General features: G+C 50.1%; 12 protein-coding genes across 12 annotated transcripts; 8 read left to right on the top strand and 4 right to left on the bottom strand.

The window, feature by feature from the left end:
* Positions 1-308: 308 nt before the first annotated feature.
* On the bottom strand, positions 309-887 carry AtWU_02816 (glycosyl hydrolase 1 family protein; the record flags this gene model as incomplete). The annotated part of the gene is made up of 1 exon (XM_035497929.1): positions 309-887. The coding sequence occupies one exon, from the start codon at positions 885-887 to the stop codon at positions 309-311; it is 579 nt and encodes a 192-aa protein (XP_035353822.1).
* A 515-nt stretch (positions 888-1,402) lies between these two features.
* On the top strand, positions 1,403-2,221 carry AtWU_02815 (glycosyl hydrolase 1 family protein; the record flags this gene model as incomplete). The annotated part of the gene is made up of 2 exons (XM_035497928.1): positions 1,403-1,568; positions 1,632-2,221. 2 exons carry the CDS (start codon positions 1,403-1,405, stop codon positions 2,219-2,221), a joined length of 756 nt encoding a protein of 251 aa, XP_035353821.1.
* A 1,786-nt stretch (positions 2,222-4,007) lies between these two features.
* AtWU_02814 (cell wall mannoprotein 1 family protein) lies at positions 4,008-4,604 on the top strand (the record flags this gene model as incomplete). The annotated part of the gene is made up of 1 exon (XM_035497927.1): positions 4,008-4,604. One exon carries the CDS (start codon positions 4,008-4,010, stop codon positions 4,602-4,604), a length of 597 nt encoding a protein of 198 aa, XP_035353820.1.
* A 1,128-nt stretch (positions 4,605-5,732) lies between these two features.
* AtWU_02813 (ankyrin repeat domain-containing protein) lies at positions 5,733-7,637 on the top strand (the record flags this gene model as incomplete). The annotated part of the gene is made up of 1 exon (XM_035497926.1): positions 5,733-7,637. One exon carries the CDS (start codon positions 5,733-5,735, stop codon positions 7,635-7,637), a length of 1,905 nt encoding a protein of 634 aa, XP_035353819.1.
* Positions 7,638-8,464: 827 nt separating this feature from the next.
* AtWU_02812 (FAD-dependent oxidoreductase) lies at positions 8,465-10,257 on the top strand (the record flags this gene model as incomplete). Its single annotated transcript, XM_035497925.1, has 3 exons — positions 8,465-9,593; positions 9,641-9,911; positions 9,975-10,257. The coding sequence occupies 3 exons, from the start codon at positions 8,465-8,467 to the stop codon at positions 10,255-10,257; spliced, it is 1,683 nt and encodes a 560-aa protein (XP_035353818.1).
* A 705-nt stretch (positions 10,258-10,962) lies between these two features.
* AtWU_02811 (GMC family oxidoreductase) lies at positions 10,963-12,513 on the top strand (the record flags this gene model as incomplete). Its single annotated transcript, XM_035497924.1, has 2 exons — positions 10,963-11,172; positions 11,245-12,513. 2 exons carry the CDS (start codon positions 10,963-10,965, stop codon positions 12,511-12,513), a joined length of 1,479 nt encoding a protein of 492 aa, XP_035353817.1.
* A 1,474-nt stretch (positions 12,514-13,987) lies between these two features.
* Positions 13,988-15,881, top strand: AtWU_02810 (flavin-containing monooxygenase; the record flags this gene model as incomplete). Its single annotated transcript, XM_035497923.1, has 2 exons — positions 13,988-15,682; positions 15,747-15,881. The coding sequence occupies 2 exons, from the start codon at positions 13,988-13,990 to the stop codon at positions 15,879-15,881; spliced, it is 1,830 nt and encodes a 609-aa protein (XP_035353816.1).
* Positions 15,882-17,311: 1,430 nt separating this feature from the next.
* On the top strand, positions 17,312-17,794 carry AtWU_02809 (similar to An04g02920; the record flags this gene model as incomplete). Its single annotated transcript, XM_035497922.1, has 1 exon — positions 17,312-17,794. The coding sequence occupies one exon, from the start codon at positions 17,312-17,314 to the stop codon at positions 17,792-17,794; it is 483 nt and encodes a 160-aa protein (XP_035353815.1).
* A 1,004-nt stretch (positions 17,795-18,798) lies between these two features.
* Positions 18,799-19,290, bottom strand: AtWU_02808 (uncharacterized protein; the record flags this gene model as incomplete). The annotated part of the gene is made up of 1 exon (XM_035497921.1): positions 18,799-19,290. The coding sequence occupies one exon, from the start codon at positions 19,288-19,290 to the stop codon at positions 18,799-18,801; it is 492 nt and encodes a 163-aa protein (XP_035353814.1).
* A 720-nt stretch (positions 19,291-20,010) lies between these two features.
* On the bottom strand, positions 20,011-20,768 carry AtWU_02807 (putative histone h1.3.; the record flags this gene model as incomplete). Its single annotated transcript, XM_035497920.1, has 3 exons — positions 20,011-20,206; positions 20,266-20,612; positions 20,664-20,768. The coding sequence occupies 3 exons, from the start codon at positions 20,766-20,768 to the stop codon at positions 20,011-20,013; spliced, it is 648 nt and encodes a 215-aa protein (XP_035353813.1).
* A 356-nt stretch (positions 20,769-21,124) lies between these two features.
* Positions 21,125-22,038, bottom strand: AtWU_02806 (uncharacterized protein; the record flags this gene model as incomplete). The annotated part of the gene is made up of 3 exons (XM_035497919.1): positions 21,125-21,543; positions 21,595-21,756; positions 21,819-22,038. 3 exons carry the CDS (start codon positions 22,036-22,038, stop codon positions 21,125-21,127), a joined length of 801 nt encoding a protein of 266 aa, XP_035353812.1.
* A 382-nt stretch (positions 22,039-22,420) lies between these two features.
* On the top strand, positions 22,421-23,626 carry AtWU_02805 (glutaminyl-peptide cyclotransferase family protein; the record flags this gene model as incomplete). The annotated part of the gene is made up of 1 exon (XM_035497918.1): positions 22,421-23,626. The coding sequence occupies one exon, from the start codon at positions 22,421-22,423 to the stop codon at positions 23,624-23,626; it is 1,206 nt and encodes a 401-aa protein (XP_035353811.1).
* Positions 23,627-23,816: the final 190 nt, after the last annotated feature.

Here is a 23,816-nt window from a genome sequence, read left to right as displayed (position 1 = left end):
TCAAGAGCCGTATCATTCGAAAATATGGCCCCAGAGTCTTTCAGACGACAGCCCGCCCTAACCCATTGACAGCGATTCATATATTGTATTATCGTCGTGTGCTGTCATGTTCCCCTACTGATATTGAACACCGAAAGAATTGAAAATTATGTCTCTTGACTCATGAAGGAAACCAAAACAGATGGACAAAAGCAGAAAGCAGGCGTAGTTGAGCCAAATCGAGACACAGATACTCGAGCGACAGTACAAATGGGGTAATAACCTTCGATAAGAGAACAAATCGAAGGTAGCGGCATTAGAACAAGTATTCATTCACGCCGAGGCCTCTTCAAAAGAGGAGAATCCAGAGCGTTTATCTCGGCACGCCATAAAGCTGCTCGAAGCTTAGGATCTTTCTTAACTGCTCCCTTGCGAAGGGTTTCGAGGCGTAACTTGAAAACTTCCAAAAAGAATTCCAGGTCCTCAACAGCATCGGCGACAAAGTCGTCGTTTCGCCATTGGTCCAGAGTCACCGGCCAGCGGAGAACTTTGCCCCCTGGCATTCCTGTCGATCTGATCTTCGCTAGAGCCTTTTCGAGAGGGGCGGGAATAGAGGTCAGGTCGATAACCGAACCGTGACGGCGCTGAACTTCATCTACAGGAGCCGTATTCGAATCGGTTTCTCCTCCAATTTCTTCCTCTTGCGCTTCTATAGCAGTGTAGGGTTCGATGAAGAGCTGCTCTTCAAATTCAGTAGTCGTGTTCCTCCCAAGGGCCATGATCTGGTCCCTTATCTCTCGCTCCATCAGGCCAACAGTGACACTGCTGGATGTCTCAATGGTATCGGACGATTCATGTCCATCTACATGAGCCCCTTGGATAGGGCGTCTGTTCGTGTTGTTGGGCATCGCGTTGGTTCAATGGCGATTATGTAGGTAAAATGCGCGAATTTAACAATTACGATGGAGGCTGCAGGACTTCGAACTGTTGGTCCGCAGATGTTCTTTCCAAGAGATGATTGGATGAATCCAGGCCAAAGTCTTGTGATGAGCTGAATATATGATAAGTATGGTGCTTCTATGATAACAGGGGCTTGCTTTTGTCACTCACCTGGGATACCAACAGGTCTAATAGTCAAGATCTGTTGTGCAGAAAGAGTGACGATGAAGAGGAAGAAAGCAAACTACATGACTGATACTTATAGCTGACCCGCCGGTGCTAGGAACCCTTCACACGTACAAATGAACGACTAATCGATCTATCACCAGGGCGATATTCACATCTACTGTCAAGAAAAGGCTTTGACGAGCAGATTCTCCTGTGAAGCTCCTCACTTCTTCCTCACAACCTTCCTCTCTCTCGAAAGTTGTATCAGTTCTAATAACAAATACCTCATCTGATAGCACTTTATCCATATTATATCATGGGCGAGGATATTGAGGCTGTTGATGCACGTTTCAAGATTATATCTGAGAATCTGCGTCTGGCTATGTGCGCCGCTCCCGAACTTGACATGGCATTTGAACCAGAGCGTGCAGACAGGAGCAACTCAGTCACCATGATCCCAACCGTCCTAGCTGAATCTCCTGGTGAGCTAACCTGTGAACCAACGTTCTCTGTGCTACAATTGGCAGGGGCTCGATCCTTCACAGAAAGCCCTCAACGACGTCCACAGGAAGTATTCGATTTCACTCCATATCACCTTAATGTGCTTCGAAGCGATCTCGCGGAGCTTCGAGCTTCGCTCGCAGCCAGCGGTTCAATTGCGCGTTTTTCCGATGAAATCGAAATGTTGAAGCAACTGGTCAAGAAATTGCAGGAAGATTGTCTTCGCGCCCAAGAGGATCGGGTATCCGCTTTGTTGGAGTGTGCGAAACTGCAGAAGGAGCGTAACGACGTATCCCGTGATGCGATTGAGAAGATAGAGGCACTCCGAAAAGAGAATAGAAGGTTGAAATTGGATCTTGCCAATTTAAAACACAAGCAAGATAAAGAGGTGGAAAAGGGCAACAAAAACCGGGTTGGCAAGGAGGGTAGGCCCAAGGAACGCGTACGTTTCGCAGATACCTGTCCGGAGGAACCAAAAGCACAACAACCTTCGTTGGACATGGAGGAAACTCGTGATCCCAGACTTGCACGCCCATTGGCAAGGCCGCCGCTAAACCGCTGTCCCCCAAGTTGGGATCTAGATAACGGCCCACAGGAGCCGTCACCAGCACGATACTCGTCGCCCCAAATATGACCGCAGCGGCCTTCGAAGGGCGCCAATCAATCATGAACCCGAAAGTCGGACAAGGATCCATATCGTCACTTGAATGAATCTGTGTATCTGTGTGCCTTAGTGATATGCGCTACTTTGATTGAACTTGGTACGGGTCTCGTCCAGGGAGCATGCGTTTGGACATTTTCGGGAGGCGAACTGGTTTTCTGCACTATACACCAACTCCCGTAGCGTATCATGTTATTTATGATGATGTAGCTAGCTGCGACCTAGGAAAAAAAAAGAAAAAAAGAAAAGAAAAGGGAATAATCCCCAAATTGCATTTTTGATTGAACTTCCGATATTAAGCCCTAGGGTATGAATAATGAGGCATATTGAGAATGCCAGACTGTACTGTGGGAGCAGAAAATGGTATATATTCGAGAAAGTATGATACTTCTTCTGATAAAGCAGTAGTAGCTACTTGAAGTAAACGCCACTGCTTAACACATCCAACTATATATTGTCTTGGGATTCTGTAACACTAACAACCTGATGGATTCCGCCAAGGAGCAGTTATACTGTTTACTGTACATGGTTGATCCATCTTAGCAAGCGAAAATGTAGTGGAAATTTTCATTTTTCACATGTAGATTTCTCGAATGCCAGAAAAAACAACGTACATACAACATACTTTGCTCCATTCGTAAATGCAATCACAAACAATATACAAAGTATCTAGAATCTCCCATTGTCGAGCAGAAGGCGAATAAAGTCCCAGCTCTCCATTAAGGAAGGATACAAGGAATCATGTCGAACAAGCCCAGCAATTGTAAATATAACCATCAGCCCGACCAGACCTAATAAGACTGCTACCCTTCCTCTGTACCCTGACTTGCAATACCGCTCATCTCATCCTCTTTCCAGCTTCCTTTCTCCAATGTCTCCGCCCCGTGGCTCAGCATTGTATGAGGCGTAACGTGCCAGTGTAGCACGAGCCTGTTGAACACACTCTGATACAATCCCGAGTCCTGATCGGCGGTTACAACATTCATGTCCTCCAGAAAGGCCGCCTGGTGGTGATTGGATTAAACCTCATCCCGCAATCGCCCTGACTTGCGACGAAGCCGCTAGGAGCAGGATGTAACAATCTCATAATTGGTGTTGGTCAAAGCTCCCAACAAACCCAAACTCCCACGGATCAAATTGAGTGTAGAATCGCAAACTCCACATCATGAAACCATTCGACCTGGTTGGTTGGCTCATAACTTGGCGGTTGATCCCGAGCTCCGCAAATTAAACTCCCGCGATGATGTGCGAACCGAAAATTCAGGACCGCGGGCAGTAGTAAGTTGAAGCAAAAGGTTAAATTATAAATAAAGATCGACATAGTGTATGATCCTCCTGAACACCCCCGTGGGACAGGGTTCTGTATTAACATTTAGAGTTCGACTAAGCAAACGGAAACGCTTCACAAAACACCCGCTTTTTGGGTCTCTGCTTCAACTTCCCCGGAAATTCAGCCATCTTCTAACCGTTCGTGATCCAGTCCCTGTAAATCACTGACAATTTAGGGGTTTGCACATCGTCATTTGCTGGGAGTCGACCTACTATTCAGGTTTTGCACGCAGAGTATCATCGTGGTGTCGTTCTTTTGCCCATTTGGGATTTAGCCCACTCCACGAGGACATAGCCAGAGAGCTATATAAAGGTCGCTCAATTGTCCTTCAATCATCTCTATCATCATCAGCAGCAATTAGAAAAACCAACTCACCAATCCTTCAATTGACCCCAAAACAATCCCAATCCCATCATTTCAACCACCATCATGAAGCTCTCCATCGTCTCCATCCTCACCCTCGGCCTCGCCGCCGGCTCCCTCGCTGCGCCCACCGCGGTTCAGGAGCGCGACCTCCCCACCGTCACCGGCGTCCTCTCCAGCATCGGCACCAAGGTCGACGCCCTGGGATCTGCCATCCGAGCTTACAACGGTGGCGACGTGGCCAAGGTGCAGCAAGCCTCCGACACTCTGGTGACGGCCATCAACAACGGCAACACCAAGGTCAGCAGCACGGCCGCCCTTAGCAGCGGCGACGCGCTGGGACTCCCCGGCCCCGTCAACGATCTCAAGGATAAGATCACCGCCGTCATCAACAAGCTCGACGGCAAGAAGAGTCTCATCGTCAAGGCCGGCAAGGGCGCGCAGACCTACAACGACCTGACCCAGCAGAAGGCTGCCGCCAAGAAGCTGTCCGACACTATTGTCTCCAAGGTCCCGGAGAACCTCCAGAGCCTGGCTGGCTCCATCGCTGGCGGTATCTCTGACGCCATCGACACCGGTGTGAAGGACTTTGCCGATCAGGCCCCCAAGGGCTCCAAGCGTGAGGAGGCGGCCCCTCTTGTTGATGCTGCTATTGCGGTTTAAGAAGATGCTCTTGGGGAGGGGGTGTGGATCTGCTGCGCAGGTCATACACAGTTGTTTGTGGTCTCGCTGGATACTTTTGAAGTTATCGGGATAGCTATTGTGTGCGGAGGATCAATGTGGAGTAGCGGATGGTTTATAGTTGAGTTGAATTATTGCTTATATATTAGTGCTTTCCGGTGTAGCCTGATCTAGGAAGGATTCGACGTGCATAGCTCGTAGTTTAATAGCCCTCAGTTCATTTCTGCGGGAGAAACTATATAAATCAGCCAGCAGGTAGGACTATTTTACGTTTATGCACATAAAGGTGGAATGGGACCAGCCAGATTCAGTAGCTATTCGTCTTTAAGATTAGCATAAGAGCGAATCTATACTTTGATATCCCTTTCGATATTAGACCATTTATAATATTAGAAATTGGTAAAGCTGTTAGTTGGATAGGATGACATTTAAAAATTAACAATTGCGATGAATATGGGTGGGACTTACGTTGCGTGTATATCTAATTGGTTGAGTTGGGTCAAATTAAGCCTGTGGCCGATGATCCCGAAAGGTATGCAGGGCGTACCTGTATTTGTGAGAATAGAGACATTGGCAAGGTGATCATTGATATTGACGGTGCCCCGATTATGACAATATCTCGACTCCTCACTTGAACCAAAAACAAAAAAAAAAAAAAAAAAAAGCTCCAAATGGCCAGGACATATACTCGTCTGATCAAGGGATTGATAGAATTCACAGAGTTGAACGGTAGCCATGTAGAAAGCTCATAAATACCTGTCTCAGGTAGTATGCTACATGCAGCATATAATCGACGGTGAGGCTCTGGAAGGATGCTCAGCAACCGATAATGATGGCCAGGTCCAGGCAACAAGTGCTCTCGGCCGCCAGGTAACCACATCTTCTATAATCTATGCATGAGAATGGGGTATGGTGCAGTTGACGTATCACAGGGCAGGCACCAGGGAGCCGTTGCCTAACCGTTTCAATCCCTTGCGTATCGAGCAAAGCTATATAGATCAATCAAAGCACACCTCAAGAACACCATCATTATCAGACTGAACTTCCAAAAGCAAGGCATCAAAACATCCGTTTACTACGCATTTATTGCCATCCGTTGATCGCCTCATTATGTCGTCGCCAAATCCAGTTTCGACCCTGTTGGCCAAGGTGAATCAGCTCACCGTTCGGCATGAGAATGGCAGGTGGAAGAACGATGCCGAAGATAGTGAAAGTCGGCTCGCCCTGGCAATGGTCTGTCTGTTAGGGGAAGAGGACACCGTGTCTGATCTTCTGGCCAAACGACGGAGGATTAGAGTCATGGATGGTAGCAGTAGCTATGCGGAGACTCTTATAATTGCTTCAGAGTACAAGAACGCCCTCAACAGCATTTTTGCCTCCAAACGGGACCAGTGGAAAGCTAAAAGGACTATTGGTGGACGCACGCCACTTTGCTGTGCTGCAGAGGGTGGTAACGCGGAGATAGTTCGCATGTTGTTGGAGAACGGCGAGGACGTGAACGAGACAGATGCAGATGGTGGCAGGTGCGTCCCGCTGCATTGGGCCGCCTACGACGAGAACCTGGAGGCATTAGAGCTTTTGTTGAAGCATCAGGCCAATATCGAAGCGGTCAATGCTGATGGACATACGCCGCTTGCTCTCGCAGCCCGGACCTACCAAGTGGCGGCAGTCAACCTGTTGCTCGAAAAGTACAAACCCAACGTCAACCCGATGGATGACCGTGGGTTCACGCCGCTATATACACTCGTTAAGACAAAGCCCAAAAATTCGCGGGAAGCTGAGGCGCGGCGGAAAATCATGAGGCGTCTCATCGAAGGAGGAGCGGACGTGGAGGCCGGATTAGGATTATATGGCCCTACTGCTTTGCATAGCGCTGCACTCAACTGTTGCTTTGAGGATGCAGCCATGTTGCTGGAGAATGGAGCTGACGTCAATGTCAGTACTCGTGATGGATTGTCACCCCTAGCCTGCGCCGCAATACAAGGCAACCTGGAAATGGTGAAATTATTTATGGACCACAATGCGAAAGTTGATGAGCCGGGCGTACAAAACATGACACCTTTGGAGATGGTATTAATGGCTCAACACGATTGGTGGGAATGTGGAATAAAAGTTGATAACACGTTCCGGCCACATATCATCGAGCTTTTCCTGCAACGCAAGCCCGACTTACTCCTGCAAAAATCTAAGTGTAATCTTTTCTTGGAAGGGACCACCATAACGGGAATGGCTATCTATCAGGGTACTCCGGAAATGGTGAAGATATTGTTACGCTATCCGGGCAGCAATGTCGAGCAAGGCGTCCTCCGTATGCCTCTTCTGTGTTGGGCCGCGTTCCAGGGCAAAGCGGACATGGTCACAATGTTGATAGAGCAGGGCATTTCCCTTCAGGGGGTTGATGGCCGCTACGGACGAAACGCACTTTCCTGGGCAGTCATTAAGGGTCACCAAGGCGTGTTCACCCAGTTACTGCACACTCCAGGTTTTGGATTGGATGACGTTGATCAACAAGGTCGGTCGGCGCTCTTCCACGCGGCAGTCGCTGGCCATGAAGACATGTTCGAAGAACTTAGATCCCGGGGCTGCGCCGTGCATCGTCCTGATAAATTTGGTATCACTCCCCTAGTTGTAGCAGTTCAACACGGACGGGAGAATGTCATCCGGAAGAGCCTTGAGAACCATCCGCTAACACAGGAGCCCCGGGACCGCTTTGGTCGCAGTCTGTCGTGGTGGATGCGCTCGACTGGAAATGATGCTTTGCGAGAAGTCATCGTCGGCTACGGCATGCAACTGGGGGAGCTTAGTCCGATAGAAGAAATCCGTTCATTTCTTCATTATGAGTCGAATCGGTCGAAACAGCCCTGCGATGTCTGTACGCTTGGTCTCAATCGAGGTGACAGAGGCATTGAATGTGGTTCGGGGTGCAGGAAATATCGGATCTGCCACATCTGCCGTCAGTTTGGTGCGAGCAGTGAGGACTTTGAGGGATCGGAATCTGAGGGATCCACTGAATAGTATGTGTTTACTGTCAAGAGCTGATTGTAGTTCAGTGAACAGGTGAATTTCTCTACTTTGTTCACCTGTTCATTTAAAGTATATCCGGTAGAGTATGTCAGATTAGTTTCGAATCGTAATCGAGTTAGATCACTATTGTCAATAATAGAGCTAAGGTTGTGTAGAACAGTTGGGAATGAATCCAACTCATTCTGTGATTGATTCTAAAGGAGTATCCATAATAAGTCCCGGTCACCTACAGATAGCTACACATAGGCGATCATTGAATACAACGAAATAAGCAATAGGAAACTCCTAGAAAGTCAATCTTGATAAAGCGTAGCCCGTGGCAAGACTCCAGATTTAGTAGAGGTATACCCTTAGTAGTACTAGTAGGGCACACCAGCTCAACGACTGGTCTGACGAGACAGGAGCCGCCAGACCCCCAAGGTTTGTCTGACAAGTGCATGCGTCCCCATCAGCAATCCCACATACCGTAAATCTAATACAGAAGACGGCAACAAAGCAAACACAGTTTCTGGCATCAATACTCACTCATCATTTATGAGATGGTCTCTCCGGTCACGTGCTTGTGATGTGAGCCCTCAACACGTCATGAGGTATCAGCGGAAGCGGATGGTACGGATGTGGAGGCAGCCAGGCGGGTGTGGCGGTAAGCCGTTAGCGCCTCCCTTTAACTATGCAAAGTATACAAAATGAAGGACCTTGGCGAACATGCAACTGACAGGACAGCCATAGTCAAATAAATGGTAGCATCTGAGGCAAGTTCAAGTGCAAGCCAATGGTCACTTCGCTGTGCATCATTCAAGTGTTGTGCTTCCTCCGGAATGGCCGGCAAACTGTCTTTCGCCCTTGTTTCATTGCTACCCATTGCCGTAGCTTCAACCGGCTCGTCGTGTCGCTGCTTTCCCGGAGATGCGTGCTGGCCTTCTACGCAGGACTGGGACACTTTCAACGCTACCCTGGGGGGAAGGCTCATCGCCACAGTCCCTGCTGCGAGTGTATGCCACTACAACAGTACATTCTTGCCATACGATGCGGCGGCTTGTGAAGAGCTGCTGGCAGTGTGGAACGAAACCAGAACCCACTATGAGACCAGTTACTCCCCAATGGCGCCGTGGTTTGCCAATTTCTCCTGCGATCCATACTTGCCCGACACACCCTGCACCATCCAGCCCCTGGTCCGGTATGCCGTGAATGCCAGCAGCGCGCAGGATTATCAGGCAACCATCGAGTTTGCTACCAAGCATAATATCCGCCTTGTTGTCCGCAATACTGGCCACGATTATCTTGGCAGGTCCACTGGGGCTGGTGCCCTTGCCCTTTGGACTCATCATCTGAAAGAGATTGAAATTGTCGAATACCAGTCGACAGGCTACTCCGGGCCCGCCATCAAGGTCGGCGCGGGTGTGCAGATTTTGGACGCCTTGAATGCGGCCCACGAGCAGGGATACACCCTCGTTGGCGGCAACTGCCAGACAGTAGGCTATGCTGGTGGGTATTCTCAAGGCGGAGGCCACGGCCAGCTGATGTCCATGTATGGCCTGGCTGCAGACCAGGTTCTGGAGTGGGAGGTAATCACCGCTGCGGGGGATCACTTGATTGCTACCCCTTTCAATAACTCTGATCTATACTGGGCGATGAGTGGTGGCGGCGGGGGTACCTATGCCGTTGCCCTGTCCATGACCAGCAAGCTTTATAGTGACATTCCGGCCGCCATCGCAAACTTGACCTTCACCAACGACAGAGTGACTGAGGATATGTTCTGGGAAGTTGCCGCAACCTACATCCAGGATACAGCTAGACTGGCCGATTTAGGTGGTGCTGCCGTTTGGGAAGTCACTAACGCGGTCTTCAAGAGCATGCCGTCCACGCTTCCTGGCGGCACCAAGGAGCAGTTGCAGACGCTGATGCAGCCCACCCTGGACCTTCTGAGCAGCAGCAACATGACCTATAGTACGTTTTTGATCGTATCAATTAAGAGTTACTACTAACTAGTACAGCTTACAGCATTGCCAGTTGTTCCAGCTTTTACGAATGCTACACGCGATTCAGCCCCTGGATGGCCGTGACCGAGTTTCAAATCGGCGGCCGTCTGATCCCGCGGAGCACCGTAGATAACGATCTTCACCCACTCGTTGATTCCTTTCGTACCATCACCGACTACGGGGCAGTCGTTGCAGGGGTCTCTTTCAATGCTTCACGGTCGACTATACCCGACAACTCTGTCAATCCCGCATGGCGCGATGCGCTGATTCGCATTGTCCTCGGCACGTAAGTCCTTCTCCGTCCTAATCAGGCATATGAAGCTCTGTCAAACCGTTTACCTATCTATAGTGCCTTCGATTATTACAACTATACCCATGATGTCGAGAACCAGAAACTCATGACGGAAACACTTCTCCCTCTCCTTGAGAATCTAACTCCTGGCAGCGGTGCTTACCTGAACGAGGCTGACTTTAACCAGCCTAATTGGCAGTCAACATTCTACGGTGATAACTATGCTAAGCTGACCTCTATCAAGAACAAGTACGACCCGAACCACACCTTTTACGCTTTGAAGTCTGTGGGAAGCGAAGAGTGGGCAGGACAGACAGATGGAAGGCTTTGTCGCGTGTGAACAGCTTAGGACCGGATGCTGTTTGATTTCACGAAATATATAGAAGTTCTCAATCGCGAGACCAGTTCCCTGTTAATGCCATGCGAGTATTCGGGGGTATTAATTGATCATTAGGGTACATCAAGCCAATGAATTCATCGGTATCCTTTGTGACGAGACGTTTCCATTTCCTAGGCCAAACAGCCCTTGGGCTGAACCCTGCTAGTCAACAGACCGCACGTTCCACTGGGTTAGGTTACTGGTGGATGAGGCTGCGATTGCAGTCCAACTTTGGCCCCCGGCGTCGAAATCGCTCCGGTTTGGTGCTGCATTGTGTGGAGCCTAGTGAGGGCCGAAAATCTGACGGATGCCTAAGCGATGGGGCCTTCAACCCTAAGCTGACGTTGGAAGTCTAGATACATCGTAGTAAGTACCCGTAGCCAAACCCCACGTACCCGGCCGCACTTAATGCATGGTCCGCGGCATAGCCACTTCCGGCTCTGTCGCTAGACCCCACGGCAACTACGTAGTTGTGGGTAGCTTAAATTGTCCAAATTCATCCTCCACTAGGCCCAAGAATAATCCTGTTCGATGGTATGTGCTGATAGCTAGTAATTAAGCAACACGCATTCCTACACTGTTTACCGCTTATAGGATCAATCGACAGACACGACCCTCCCCCGCCTTGACTTTCTGCTTCACAGCACATGCGTTATTAGGAGCAACATGACCTACCCGACCGCTGACTACGTTATCATCGGCGGCGGCACGGCCGGCCTGGTGGTGGCCAACCGCCTGTCGGAAGACCCCAACGTCAATGTGCTCGTGCTGGAGGCGGGACCGGACCGCAGCTCGGACGAGCGCGTCCAGAACCCCGCGGCGTGGCCCACTCTGAGCGGGTCGGAAGTGGACTGGAAATTCAAAACGGTACCGCAGGTGTGTGTTATTTAATGTCTATCAAACTCATTCCTGTCTGTGAGTTATCGGATGCTAACTGCTGCGCGCCAGCCCGGTTTGAATAACCGCGACCAAGACTACGCTGCGGGCCGCCTGCTGGGCGGTACATCCGCCATCAACGGGCTGGCGTTTGTGCCGCCCGCCCCGGCGGGCATCGACGCCTGGGAGGCGCTGGGGAACCCCGGCTGGTCCTGGCAGTCGTTGGCCCCGTACTTTCACCGTAGCTTCCATATATGCCCCGGAGCTGCCCCTGGCAATGGTCCGGGCGCTGCTGCATCCACCGCAACTGGTCCCATCGAAGTTACCTATCCAGCACTGGCCGAACCCAGGAATCACTCGCTCATCCACGCCTGGAACAAGACCTTCGCGGACAAGGGCTACGCCTTCAGTGATACCCTGATCCCGACCACGACCACTGGCACCCGCCCCTACACGGCTACCATCACCACCACAGGCGTCCGGAGCTCCAGCACTCAGTATGCGGCCTCACGCCCAAACCTACATATCCTCACCAACACCACGGTCGAGCGCATCCTTTTCGACACGACAACCACCACCGTCACCGCTACCGGGGTCCTCCTCCACAATGATCCCTCTCCCATCACTGCCACCAAAGAAGTAATCCTCGCCGCGGGCGCCTTCAACACCCCCAAACTCCTCGAACTCTCTGGCATAGGCTCTGCATCCCGGCTCTCCATGCACAACATCCCCTGCATCATTGACAACCCCTCCGTTGGAGAAAATTTAAACAACCACCTTATGGTTGTTCTTCCCGTTCCCATCCAACCCTTGCCGGATACCGCCTCCCCAACCCCAGGTATTCAAGCCATCTCTTTCGTCCGCTCAGGTGCTGAAGCCGACCTCCTCTCGCGTCACCCTCCCCATTTCCCCCTCAACAACCTCCTCGCCAGCCCATCCGAGCCCACAGCCTGCTTCTTTCTCAGCACGCTGCCAAACTCCATGGCCGTCCTCGGCTTAATCCCCTCTTACCCCCTCTCCCGCGGCTCCGTCCACCTCTCTTCCTCCCAGCCTACTGACAAGCCCATCATCGACCCTGACTATTTATCGCACCCCCTTGACATCAAACTCATGGCAGCGCACTTCAAGACTCTTCACTCCCTCCCAACCTGCTCCCAATTAAGTGGGATTCTAGGCTCCGCACCGGGCCCTAGCCCTGAGTCTCAAGGACCCGGGTGTCGTAGAGGAGACGTTGAGGGCATCGGTCGTGGCGGCGCATCATTTCTGTGGGACGGCCATCATGGCCCCGCGGGAGAAGGGAGGTGTCGTGGATACCGAGTTGCGGGTTCATGGGACTGGTAACTTGCGAGTTGTCGATGCTAGTGTGTTCCCTACTGTGACAGCAGCGAACCCCATGTCGACGGTGTATGCCGTTGCAGAGCGGGCGGCAGAGATAATTCGGGGAAGGGATAGACCTGCCTGCGCTTAAGTGGAAGAACAGGGGCTGATTCTTTTTCTCCCTCCCACAGCAGGAAACTGGTGCTTGAACATGGCAACTTCGATTGCCCCAGTATTTGAAGACAAAGAACAGGGATTGCTTCAATCATAGACATAGGACCTGACAGATATCAGGTTATCTGTTGGTCGAGCCCACGTAAGCAGCAGTGGCGAGGCATCACCTGATTTTGGCTACATTGACAATGGATGTCCCCACAGGACATTTACTATCAGAATTCATTATGCATGTCAGACACATGGCTCTACCCCGCGCACATCACATCTGCGCCATTTACATCTCATTGGTGAGGCTCAGCTGTCTCGCTGCCAGTAGCGTGGTCAAAGAACAAAGGTTTGGTCGTACAGGCAGTGCTTAGCCAGGCTGAACTTAACCACGTAGCGAATGACAATGTGCCAGCACGGGGAAGGATGATACGACGGCACGAATAGATAGGCGCGGCTAAACCGTTAGGTTCTAGTAGGTGGATCGTACGTGGGACGGCCCCAGTGGGGTCTGTATGGGGGACTTGGCCCTTTCATAGAGCCATTGGTAGCCGCCTGTTTAGTGTCACAGCACTAGCCCTGCCTGCTTGGGTAAAGATGTTCGGGTTTCCCCCGTCTTGTATTTTTGTATGTGAAAGAGAACATTGAGTACCCTGCTATTCATTAGCTATCCTGCCCTTACTTGTGAGAAGTCACAGAAATTACTTCTATGACGGTTTGAAGCACTTTATTTTCTTTTCAAATAAATATTGAAAACTAACAAGTAGGATCAGCGGGATGCCTTCAATTGCTAAAGATCTGGCTGTACTCCCGCACTTAGGAAGATGCTTATATCTCCCCGCAGGGCTGTGTACCCTACCGCCAGAATCAAGAAAACTGGTAAAAGTCTAGAATATCAGTCCAGACAGCGTAGGCCACACACCACTAATAAGCTTGACATGGATAAAACCACAGTATGTACTTGTTGAACGTGGGACGCGATTTTTTCAACGAATAGGGTCCATCTCAGCATTCGATGTAAATGCTTGACCATACAAAACAGGTGGAGTAGTATGATACAACTAATTTAGCTCGGATACGAACAAAGGATGTTGAGGCTGGGATGAGGATCCCGATCGCAACCAGGCGCAGTGGCTGCTTCAGCTCCACTACAGCAGCCTTGTATTCCAACGGACAGTTGCTAAACACCTGTCGGCCTAAGCACTTTGTCGGGTTCATCCGGCACGCAGCTGTCAGCTTTTAGTTATATAAGGGCTATCCACCAACGTGGTTTCCAGCAACACAAAAATTTCCTCGTTCAATTCTCTTATAACCCTCTCAATAACTGCCATTTATCATGGGATCAATCTCCGATGAATTTCCGCCGCTAGCGGCTCTTCCCAACCTTAGCCTGCACCCCTCCATTGACGCAGAACAGCTTAATGCAGCCAAGATCACCGACGATTGGCTCGCCTCTTTCTCAAAGAGCCTCTCTACGGGTCAGCCAGATGCTATCCAAGCCCACTTCCTGGAGAAGGAATCTTGGTGGCGCGATTTCGTTTCCTTCTCATGGGACATTGCATGTCATAATGGCTCCCAGGCCATCTCCAGCTACCTCGCCAGCTCCACCAGTGGATTTTCAGACCCGAAGCTTGATCAGCCTGGCGCATTGCAACCGCACCTGGCTGACCTAGGTGGTATGCGCTTCATCCAGGCTGGGTTTGGGTTCACAACCAAGGCTGGCAAGGGTAGGGGTGTTCTTCGCCTAGCGAACGTGGGGCCGGACGAGTGGAAGGCGTGGACGGTATTTACTGTGCTTGAGCGTCTGAATGGACAAGACGAGCTGGAGGCAGAGAGGGCGAAGGCGGCCGAGGTACAGTCTAGTGGATCTGAACCTCAATCGACCAACGAGGACAGTGACCTGCAAGTCTTGGTCGTGGGAGCAGGTCAATCGGGCCTTGCTCTGGCCGCTCACCTACAAAACTTCGGCCTCAAGTATTTGGTCGTCGATAAAACAGCCCGCCCCGGAGACTCATGGCGTGCGAGGTACACGTCAATCAAATCACACACCCCGAGCTACATGGACCACTTTCCGTTCTTGAAATACCCCGCCACTTGGCCGCGCTACCTCGACCAGGAGCACATTGTCAAATGGATGGAGCACTACGGAGATCTTCTGGGTCTTAACGTCAAGCATGGCACGCTAGCAACCAACATTCAGTACAATCCGTCGACCAAGCGATACTCGGTCGACCTCCAATCCAACGAGGGAGGCGTACAGAGCGTCACCACCAAGCACCTCGTTCTCGCGACGGGCCTTCTCAGCGATATCCCGATCAAGCCCTCCTTCCCCGGTGAGGACACATTCAATGGCCAAATCTTTCACACATCCGCGCACCAATCCGCGAGCTTGATGCCCGACGTACAGAACAAGAAGATTACCATCATCGGTGCCGGAACAAGCGCACACGACGTCGCCCAGGACTTTGCCAGTCACGGAGCAAAATCGGTCACGATAGTGCAGCGCAGTCCTCTCTTCGTGGCCTCTCTCAAGTCCGTGGAGGAGCTCCAAGTGAAGCTGTGGGATACGCCGGGCTTGAGCACTGACGATGCGGACCTTCTGGGTAACTCGTTCCCCACGGCCGTTGTTCGGACTCTCAGTGTTGGTGCGTCGCAGATGATGTCCATGTTGGATAAGGACATGTTGGACGGGCTGGAAAAGGCCGGATTAGCGGTCAAGAGAGGGGACCAGGGCGACAGTCTCGTTGACCATCAGCTGATTAAGGCGGGTCATTTCTATATTGATCAGGGCGCATGCGGGATGATTCTCGATGGTCGGATCAAGGTGCAGAGATGTCAGGAAGGCGTCCGGGAATACTACTCTGAAGGAATTACCCTCGCCGATGGTACCCAGATCGAGTCTGATGTTGTTATCCTTGCGACGGGTTTCGAACGCACGGACAAGTTGATCGAGCGCATCGTGCCTAGGGAGATTCTGGACAAGGTGCCGGGCGTGATCTGTAGCTTGGATAGGAGTCAGGAACGGTTCGGTGTAAGTTCGCTACTATCCCGCATCTTCTTCCAATCGCCAGATGACTAACAATTTCTGCTTATAGGTTTGGAGACCGACTGGAATGCCAGGGTTCTGGTACATGACGGGCAGCTTTTCCTGGTCGCGCCAGTTCTCTCCCGTCCTTGCTTTGCAGATTGCTGCTGTTGAGTGGGGACTGAACAAGGAGTATCAGGGGTGAACCAGGATAAGGAGTCCTGTTGATACAGATTTAATAGTATATCTTCATAAACACTATAGAACCGTTCTTAGTAGACGTCACTTTATCTATACCAGTTAAGATTTATATATCGACTAAGTACTCGATAAACTATCAACAATGTACAGCAATACTTGAGGTCCAGTGGCGTGATATTTGAAAATATCATACCAATAATCCAAGGGACCAAATTCATCTACTATTAGATATGTGCCAGGCCTCTTCACTCCCAAAATAGAAAAACTCTCGCATCCTAAACAGATGATATGTCCAACAAGTGCCAAAAAGAGGTCATGCCACGCCACGAACAGGGATAAGAAGCATAATCAAATGATTTATTAGGCCTGGGGTCTTTATATGATAAGCCACGTGGTATTCTACATGCCAAGACCAGGCTGAATTAAGCTTACATTTTGAGAGAAGTGAGATTCCTGTATAGAAGCCATAGCAATCGAGTAAGCACTGAACATATGCTAGGCTAGCTATAGACTTGATGAGGAGAAAATAGCTAGGTAATCACAAGAAACGATCCTTTTCTGTGGGAGATGGAAGAAGAAAATTCAAATGAATACTGAGTTCTGTCTCACTTCTCCTGTTGATCATCCTGTTACTTTCTATCATATCACTGAAAGTAGAAACAATCATTGTGGTGGTCATGGTGGCAGTTTGCGAAACGTAACCTAGGTCGTATTCATTACCTACTCGTTTCCCATATAACCGCCTCAGGATGCAATCATCCATCAGCCTACCTACATTCAGTGTAGCATTTTGCATAAAATACGAGTCAGGATAGCTCTGAGAACATATCTACCTCGGAATCTCTAAGTCCATGACGATTATACCGAAAGGGGATCGAAGGGACAACTTCTGTGACGGTATGACGTTCAGAAGATATTCCACAAGGAACACCATCCGTGAGCTCCGTTGACTCCACTTTGTTCCACTCACATAATTGTCTCACAGTCCCTCGCATCCCAGCTCGGGTAACTGAATTTGTAGCTGTAGCCCGTCGAACCGTAGCATTTCCAAACTTTGCCCCTGTTGCATTCCGCGGAGAATTACCCGAACCCAAACTTTATCTCCTAGGGCTTGTCTTGCTTAATAAGGCTCAAGGCATGCAATCTGCATGCCAGAACACTACTAGTAGATAGTAGATAGTAGGTACGAGATACTACATACCAAGTGAAGAGTCAATGATTCTAAGACACGAATGGGTGTTTTATTTCAGCTCGCCTCAAAATGTTACAATAATGTTGCTCCAACCCTATTGAGTATATATCCCATCATCTCTACTCCTTCCTTCCTTCGCACCTATCAATCATCCACTACTTAAGCTCAGGCACAAGGTTAGAGCAACCATAACCTTAAAGCTTACCGCGTCGCTGGAGTCTACGCCCATCCATACAATCAAAATGAAACACATCCTCTCCGCCACCACCACCCTCCTCCTCGCTTTTACCAGCCAAGCCGCACCCAACTTCCGCATCGGCTATCGCGGTGGAACCGAGTACGCCCTCCCGAAATTCGAGGCGGAGAACGCCAACGATACCATAGCCTTCAGCAGCAGCAGCAGCAACATATACGGCCTCCCCACCCTGGATCAGTGGGAATCCACTAACACCAATCAAGGATTCTTGATTCGCAATGTTTTCTTGGGATCTTATATTAGCTGCAGCGGGCAGTCGACTAGCTGCAGTCTTACCGAGGACGAAGGAACCTTCTTTCAATCAATCCAGACAAATAAGATTGACGGAGTAACCTACTATCATCTTTTCGCTACTATTGAAGATATTGATGGGGGAAACATGTGGGTCCTCGAAGGCGGAGATTATCTCCGCGTTGGTGTGTTGGACAACCAAAATGAATTGCAGGAGATTTCAATGCAGTGGGTTTAGTTGGAGTTTCAAGGGCTGTGTATTTTTATTTCTATTTTTTATTCTTTTTTTGGTTCCTCGTGTGAGTTCGTGGATCTACCCGGTTGTTGGCTGGGGGTTTGACATGGGGGAAATAGTCGTGTCAGTTGGTTCTATACATTATGTTAGTGCGATGGCTGCGATAACTTTCGATCTTCTAGACCTCCAATCTAATTCTAGTATGTATATGATATCTGGTCCACTCCCATAAGGGAATGACAATCAAGCATTCCTGACACAGCCGCCCATCCTCCTTCTCGAACCCACCGCCCAGTGTTCAACGCCGTGCCACCATAGAAGATCTGCTGTCGGCCATGCTTCCTTTCTCTTCCCGGCGCGGAGGCGGGTATATAATGCCCCATATACTTCCCCAGTCAATGAGGCGTCTTAGAGTCTGCTTCGTACAGGTAGACGCCCGACAGCTCGCCAGGCAGTGACAAGGCCTCAAAATCCCATTGCTAGGTCTTTAGTCATGAGCTTCTGAGGGGATATCGAAACTAGATGGCCAGGCGGGATTATTTCAGGTGTAGTAAAAAGTGTAATAATATCGCCCTGAGATGGTGAGATAGCATGATGAGAATTAAGTGGTGAGCAATGACGGTTGTGTATAAGTCGTATCATACCGCTTTTCCAGATTGTTCGGATATGCAGATTTTAAGTTTACTCTTCATATAAACTAGGGTGCAATTAGAAGCGTTTGAGATGGCACAAGGAACATCAGTACAACTCTAAGAGGAAGGTGCTGTTTTTTTTTTCTTTTTTTCTCTTCCGACAAACTATAAGTATGGACCGGAAGAGGTAGACTAGTGGGGCCTGGAATATAACACAATAAGGACGAAAACAAAAGTGGAAGTTATCCCCATTACTCTGCTACCAACCATCCCCAGGCATTCATTCATTCACTTGTACATAGACAGTTGAACCGATGGAACAAATCGAGACATAAGGTGAATGCCACACATCTAACCTCCCCCAACCTAGTCTATCTATTCATCCACCTCCTCAATCGAAAGAAATTGCTGGCTATTACTAATGTCTGGGGAAGCGAGTGTCAAGGTATTACCGCCCTGAAGAGCGAATGTTTGCTGTTCTGGGGAGTCAACATCGCTGCCGTCTGCTAGAATTTGGTAGTAGGTTCTACCACCGATCTCCGCGAGCTGAGTTGGTTGATGGAATAAAGTCCCCTGTTCTGCAGCGTAACACTCGCTCCAATACGCACTGCAGAGGATGTATGTTCCTTCCTGCTCGTTACGGATCAAGACTTTGCCATCTGAATCCTCGGGGGTCTCGTACTCCCAGAGTTCAAGGTCGGGGTCTCCATAAAAGTTGAGGAAGACAATAGTTTGCAAGTCGCCCCTTTCGTCTATTTCTGGGAGGGCGTGATTGTCACTTCCTTGGTAGCCGATTCGGAAGCTGGCTGCCGCTTGACTGGCGAGGGTAGCCAGGAGGGTAGTAGCGATTGCAAGGGTGGATTTCATTTTCTGTGAAGGTCGTAGGTATAGCTTGTGAATGGACCGATTTATGTAAAGGGACGGGTTTTGGGAGTTTGAAGGCTCTTTTTTTTTCTTAATCAACTTGAAATCTTGACCCTGAAGATGAGAAGGAGCTGGGGTATGAAAAAGAGAGGGGATATTTATACCCAATTGACTTTGGCCCAGCATTCTTCACGACATTGATTGTGAACTGATCTGACATATTTTCTCCACAATAGTCCTATGACCTCGTCGTCCCTTTACTGTATGCAGTTCTACTGGAATGCAGAAGGGGGATGAGCAATAACTCTTGCATGGTTTCTTCTCCCTTACTCAGGAACACAAAGTTAAATAAGACTTGAAAGCCGAAAGTATTGTCCAATAAATGCGGATGTTTTAGTGAAAATATGTTTGGAAAGACTACAAGGACTACGATCTAGCGTGCTTTATATATGAAGTCATTCTGAGACGTGGAATACAGCTCCATCCAAAGTTCAGGGAAAACAGTAGAACTGCAAAGCGCCGTAACCACTAGGAGTAATAGACAACCCATCGCGCCAACCATATCAGACCAAGGGAAAACGTTTATTACTTCCTTTCTTTCCATCCATGTCACGATTTCCCCATAAGAAACTGATAATAAACTGCTGTGCAATTTTTCCACAGAGCACTCGGTGTGAAGAGAAGGACAAGACCACGCTATCAGACTCTCCAAGTCAGACCCATTTACCTGGGAGTATCTGGGCGCTGTCCCATGCCAGAAAACTCTGCACTCATCTGGCTGGTACTCATAAGTTCCTCGTCATCAGAAGACTTCGACTCCTCCTTGATGGTACTGTTTTCGAGCTCCATATCGTCTTCTTCCTTCTTCACGGCGACTTTGCCTTCGGCCGGAGTGGGAGTAGTGGCACCTCCAGATTTTCTATTAAGGAGTAATACAATCAGCAACATGAACAGGCGCAAGGGATTAAAATTACCTACGGAGCCTCTGTCTTCACAGCCTTCGGCACAGAGCGAGGGGTCTTCGGGGTCTTCGGGGTCGCTGCCGTCTTCTGACGCTTCCCCTTGGAAGGAGTTGGAGTAGTCTCGATAGCACCAGTGTTGTCATCATCGGCGACAGCCTTGTCTTTGCCACGCTTTGCGGGCGTTTTCTTGGGAGTAGCAGTGGTGGAAGCGGATTCCTTTGCAGGACTGATAGAGGTACCAGCTTCTTGATCGGCCGGGTTATTATGGATATCGAAAAGCCTACGCTTGGCCTTGTGATAGAGAGTACTGGCAGATTGAGCGTTCTTGTAGCCTCCCTTGACGGCCATCTTGTCAAAGTCAACCTGCAGTAGTTGTCAGAAGTTTCTCCATAGCTAGAAGATCAGGGTACATACTTTGCCAGATTTATCGGAACTCAGCACACCAAGAATGATCATCCGCGCTTCGGCCATACTCAGCCCCAGAAGAGTATCGGGTTGGTTGAGCTTTAGTGCAGACATGATGATGTGCGGGAAGTAGTGGAGGATTGAATGTGATGGTAGGAGCGACTTAGGGTGAAGTTAGGAATGGTAAAGAAGAAGTAAGGGAAATAGTGAGATCAGAGTTGAGAGTTGGCTGCGTGTAGATGATGAACAGGTAAAGTCCTTGGCAAGGAAAGAACTGTGTTGCCACCGAATCAAATTGTGCAAGAGCAGAGATAGACCTGAGTTACAGAGCTGTGAATGAGCTGAAGGCAACCCGCTTTGCTGGCTACCGAAGCAAACAGCGAAAACACAGACTTGGGCCATTGACAGCGATCGTGTACCGTCAAAGTTCCTACTCCGCTGGTTGGTATCGAACATGTTCAGTGAATCTCTCAGTTCTGTTTCTTCAAGCCATTGTTCTGGATTTTCTTGAACACGTCATCCCACAAGGTAGGAAAGTAGTTTGGAGACTCGGTCGAGCGCTGGGCCCTCACATCCGTGTAAAAGTGTTGAGGGGTTTTGCCTGCCCACCAAGGAGAGGGCGCGGGCTTTGAATTGGTAAAGGTCACAGGCCGGAGAAAAGACTTGTTGAGAACCAAGTCACCCAGTCTGACCTCTGTCTGCTGAGGCAACGAACTTGAACGAATGGTAGTCATGTACAAGGTGGCCGTGGGCGGCAGGTTCTTCACATATTCAATCATTGTCTCGCGAGAGCGGCGGGCAAAGGCGGGAATGGCAACGTGCACATAGACGACAAACGGGGCCGTGGTATAGAGGATGAAGATCATCGGAAGAGTACCGCCAATTGCAACTATCCAAGGGTCAGCAGGAGTATATCGGACAGGCGACCGTGCATACTTACTTGCAGGGGCGAGGTACCATGGATGCTCATCCGATGATGCGAATGCTGGAGCAAGAAGGAAACTGGAAACTCCAAATATTAAGAGAGAAACGAGCTTCAATGTTCCTACCACAGCTGTCCTCCCTTTTCCGCTATAATACACCACGACCTTCTCCGGTGGCCCTACAAATATCGAATCAGCACGATTGTCTCCTTATCCTGGCAACTTAGCGGGGGAGCTATACCTTTGCGAAACGTCAATTTAGCATGTTTGGTAGGCGAGGCCTGTGGGTTCCGAGGAGCAACAGGCTCCTTTCGCTTGATAAAAGGAGCACTAGGCTTCGGCGGAGGAATAGGGTTCTGGGTTGTCTTAAATCGAGCAAATAGCTTGCTGTTGAGGTCTCTCCGCACGCTCCGGGGAAGTGCGGAGCGCAATTGCGCGCTCAGCAGGATGACAGGACGCATTGGGTGGTTTGGCGGGGTGTCCTTATGGGTTCGCGATGAGCTTCCAGCTGTATATTCGCGCCAGTGGGCAGGTAAGAAGAGTCGAACGGACACGATGTGAAGACTGACTTCAGTGCGAAAGGATGGCCGGGTGACTTTTTTCTGGGAAATTGGAGAAGCTCCGCAACGTGATCCGGCTTGGCGGTCGGAGGTTCGATTGACGGGCCCGACAATAGATTGGAATAGACTTGAACCTTCCCCAATCACCATCGCTTCCTCAACAAACCACCCCCTGGCTTTACTCGTCGGCATCGTCACCATCCTCCTGCATTGGAGGCTGTTTAGACGCTATCCATATCCTTTGCGATGAAGAGGCGCTGACCCCAGTCGCTCCGCTATTCCGATGTATTCAGCTTATCGTGGCCTTCTGGCCCCCTTGCTCTCCATCTACATCACCGTCCTCTTCCTAATCGCTCCAGGCAACGCATACCAGGCCGTCTCGGATCAGACACTAGAATCCCTTCCCCGCCCGAACGATGATTTTGATATTCATACTGGCGCCATCTTGTCCCCGATCCTGAGGCCTCGTGTGTCTGGGACCTCCGGATCGACAGCCGTGCTGAATCACTTCGTCGACTTCTTCCGGAACTCGCTCCCTGACTGGAAAATTGACTTTCAGAACTCGACATCAAAGACACCTGTGTCGAATGGAAAAGATGTGCCGTTTGTGAACTTGATCGCATCCCGTGACCCCCCGTGGGCGGCCCCCGGCGACGTTGGGCGACTTACTTTGGTCGCCCATTACGACAGCAAATACGAACCGGAAGGATTCATTGGAGCCATTGACAGTGCAGCGCCTTGTGCCATGATTATGCATGCTATGAGGAGCATCGATGCAGCCCTGACAAAGAAGTGGGAGGCCATGCAGGCACAGGGCGAAACAAACCCGTTGGATGAGCAGACGGGCATTCAAGTGCTTTTCTTGGACGGTGAGGAGGCCTTCAAGTATTGGACCGACACCGATTCCCTCTACGGTGCTCGCTCGCTCGCCGAACAATGGGATTCAGATGTCCACCCAGCCATGTCCATCTATAAGACTCCTCTCGCTTCGATATCCCTCTTTGTCCTCCTGGATCTGCTAGGTTCGAAAGATCCAACCATCCAGTCATTCTTCCCTACTACACACTGGGCCTACAAGAAATTAGCTGCACTTGAGCGCCGTCTGCGACGGCTCAACCAGTTCAAGTCCGCCGGCAATGATCCCGATCGGCAGCGGCTGTGGTTCACCCATGCCTCCAAAAGCGAGCACGAGATTCCTTACTATTCCGGTATCCAGGATGACCATATCCCCTTCATGAGACGCGGAGTAGAGATCCTCCATGTAATCGATGCGGGTCCCCATGGGTTCCCGCCAGTCTGGCATCGCATTGAAGACGATGGCGAACATTTGGACCTGGCGACAGTAGAGGACTGGAGCTTGTTGGTTACCGCATTTGCGGCAGAGTGGATGGAGCTGGAGGGCTTCATGCCGGGATCTGAGCAGGAATCTCGAGAAGGTGCCCAAGGAAAGAACAAGCGCACTGGCTACGATGTCAAGACTGAACTGTAAGCATTGTCTGAATATATTTACATTTCTACTGGCCATTGCGGCCCTCGATGCTCTATGTACATTTTTTGCGCGATATATTTATGAGCTGTGCTGATGCCTGATTGCTTGCATAGCTCATGAATGGAAACACTCGGCCATCCCGCCGCGCATGGCCCTTCCAGAACGGCTTTTGGTACAGCACCACCACTCT

Source organism: Aspergillus tubingensis, assembly GCF_013340325.1.
Source record: "Aspergillus tubingensis WU-2223L DNA, scaffold_4, whole genome shotgun sequence".
Classification (NCBI taxonomy): Eukaryota; Fungi; Ascomycota; class Eurotiomycetes; order Eurotiales; family Aspergillaceae; genus Aspergillus; species Aspergillus tubingensis.
Note: the sequence above shows the minus strand (reverse complement) of the source record. Positions and strands in the feature narration are given on the sequence as shown.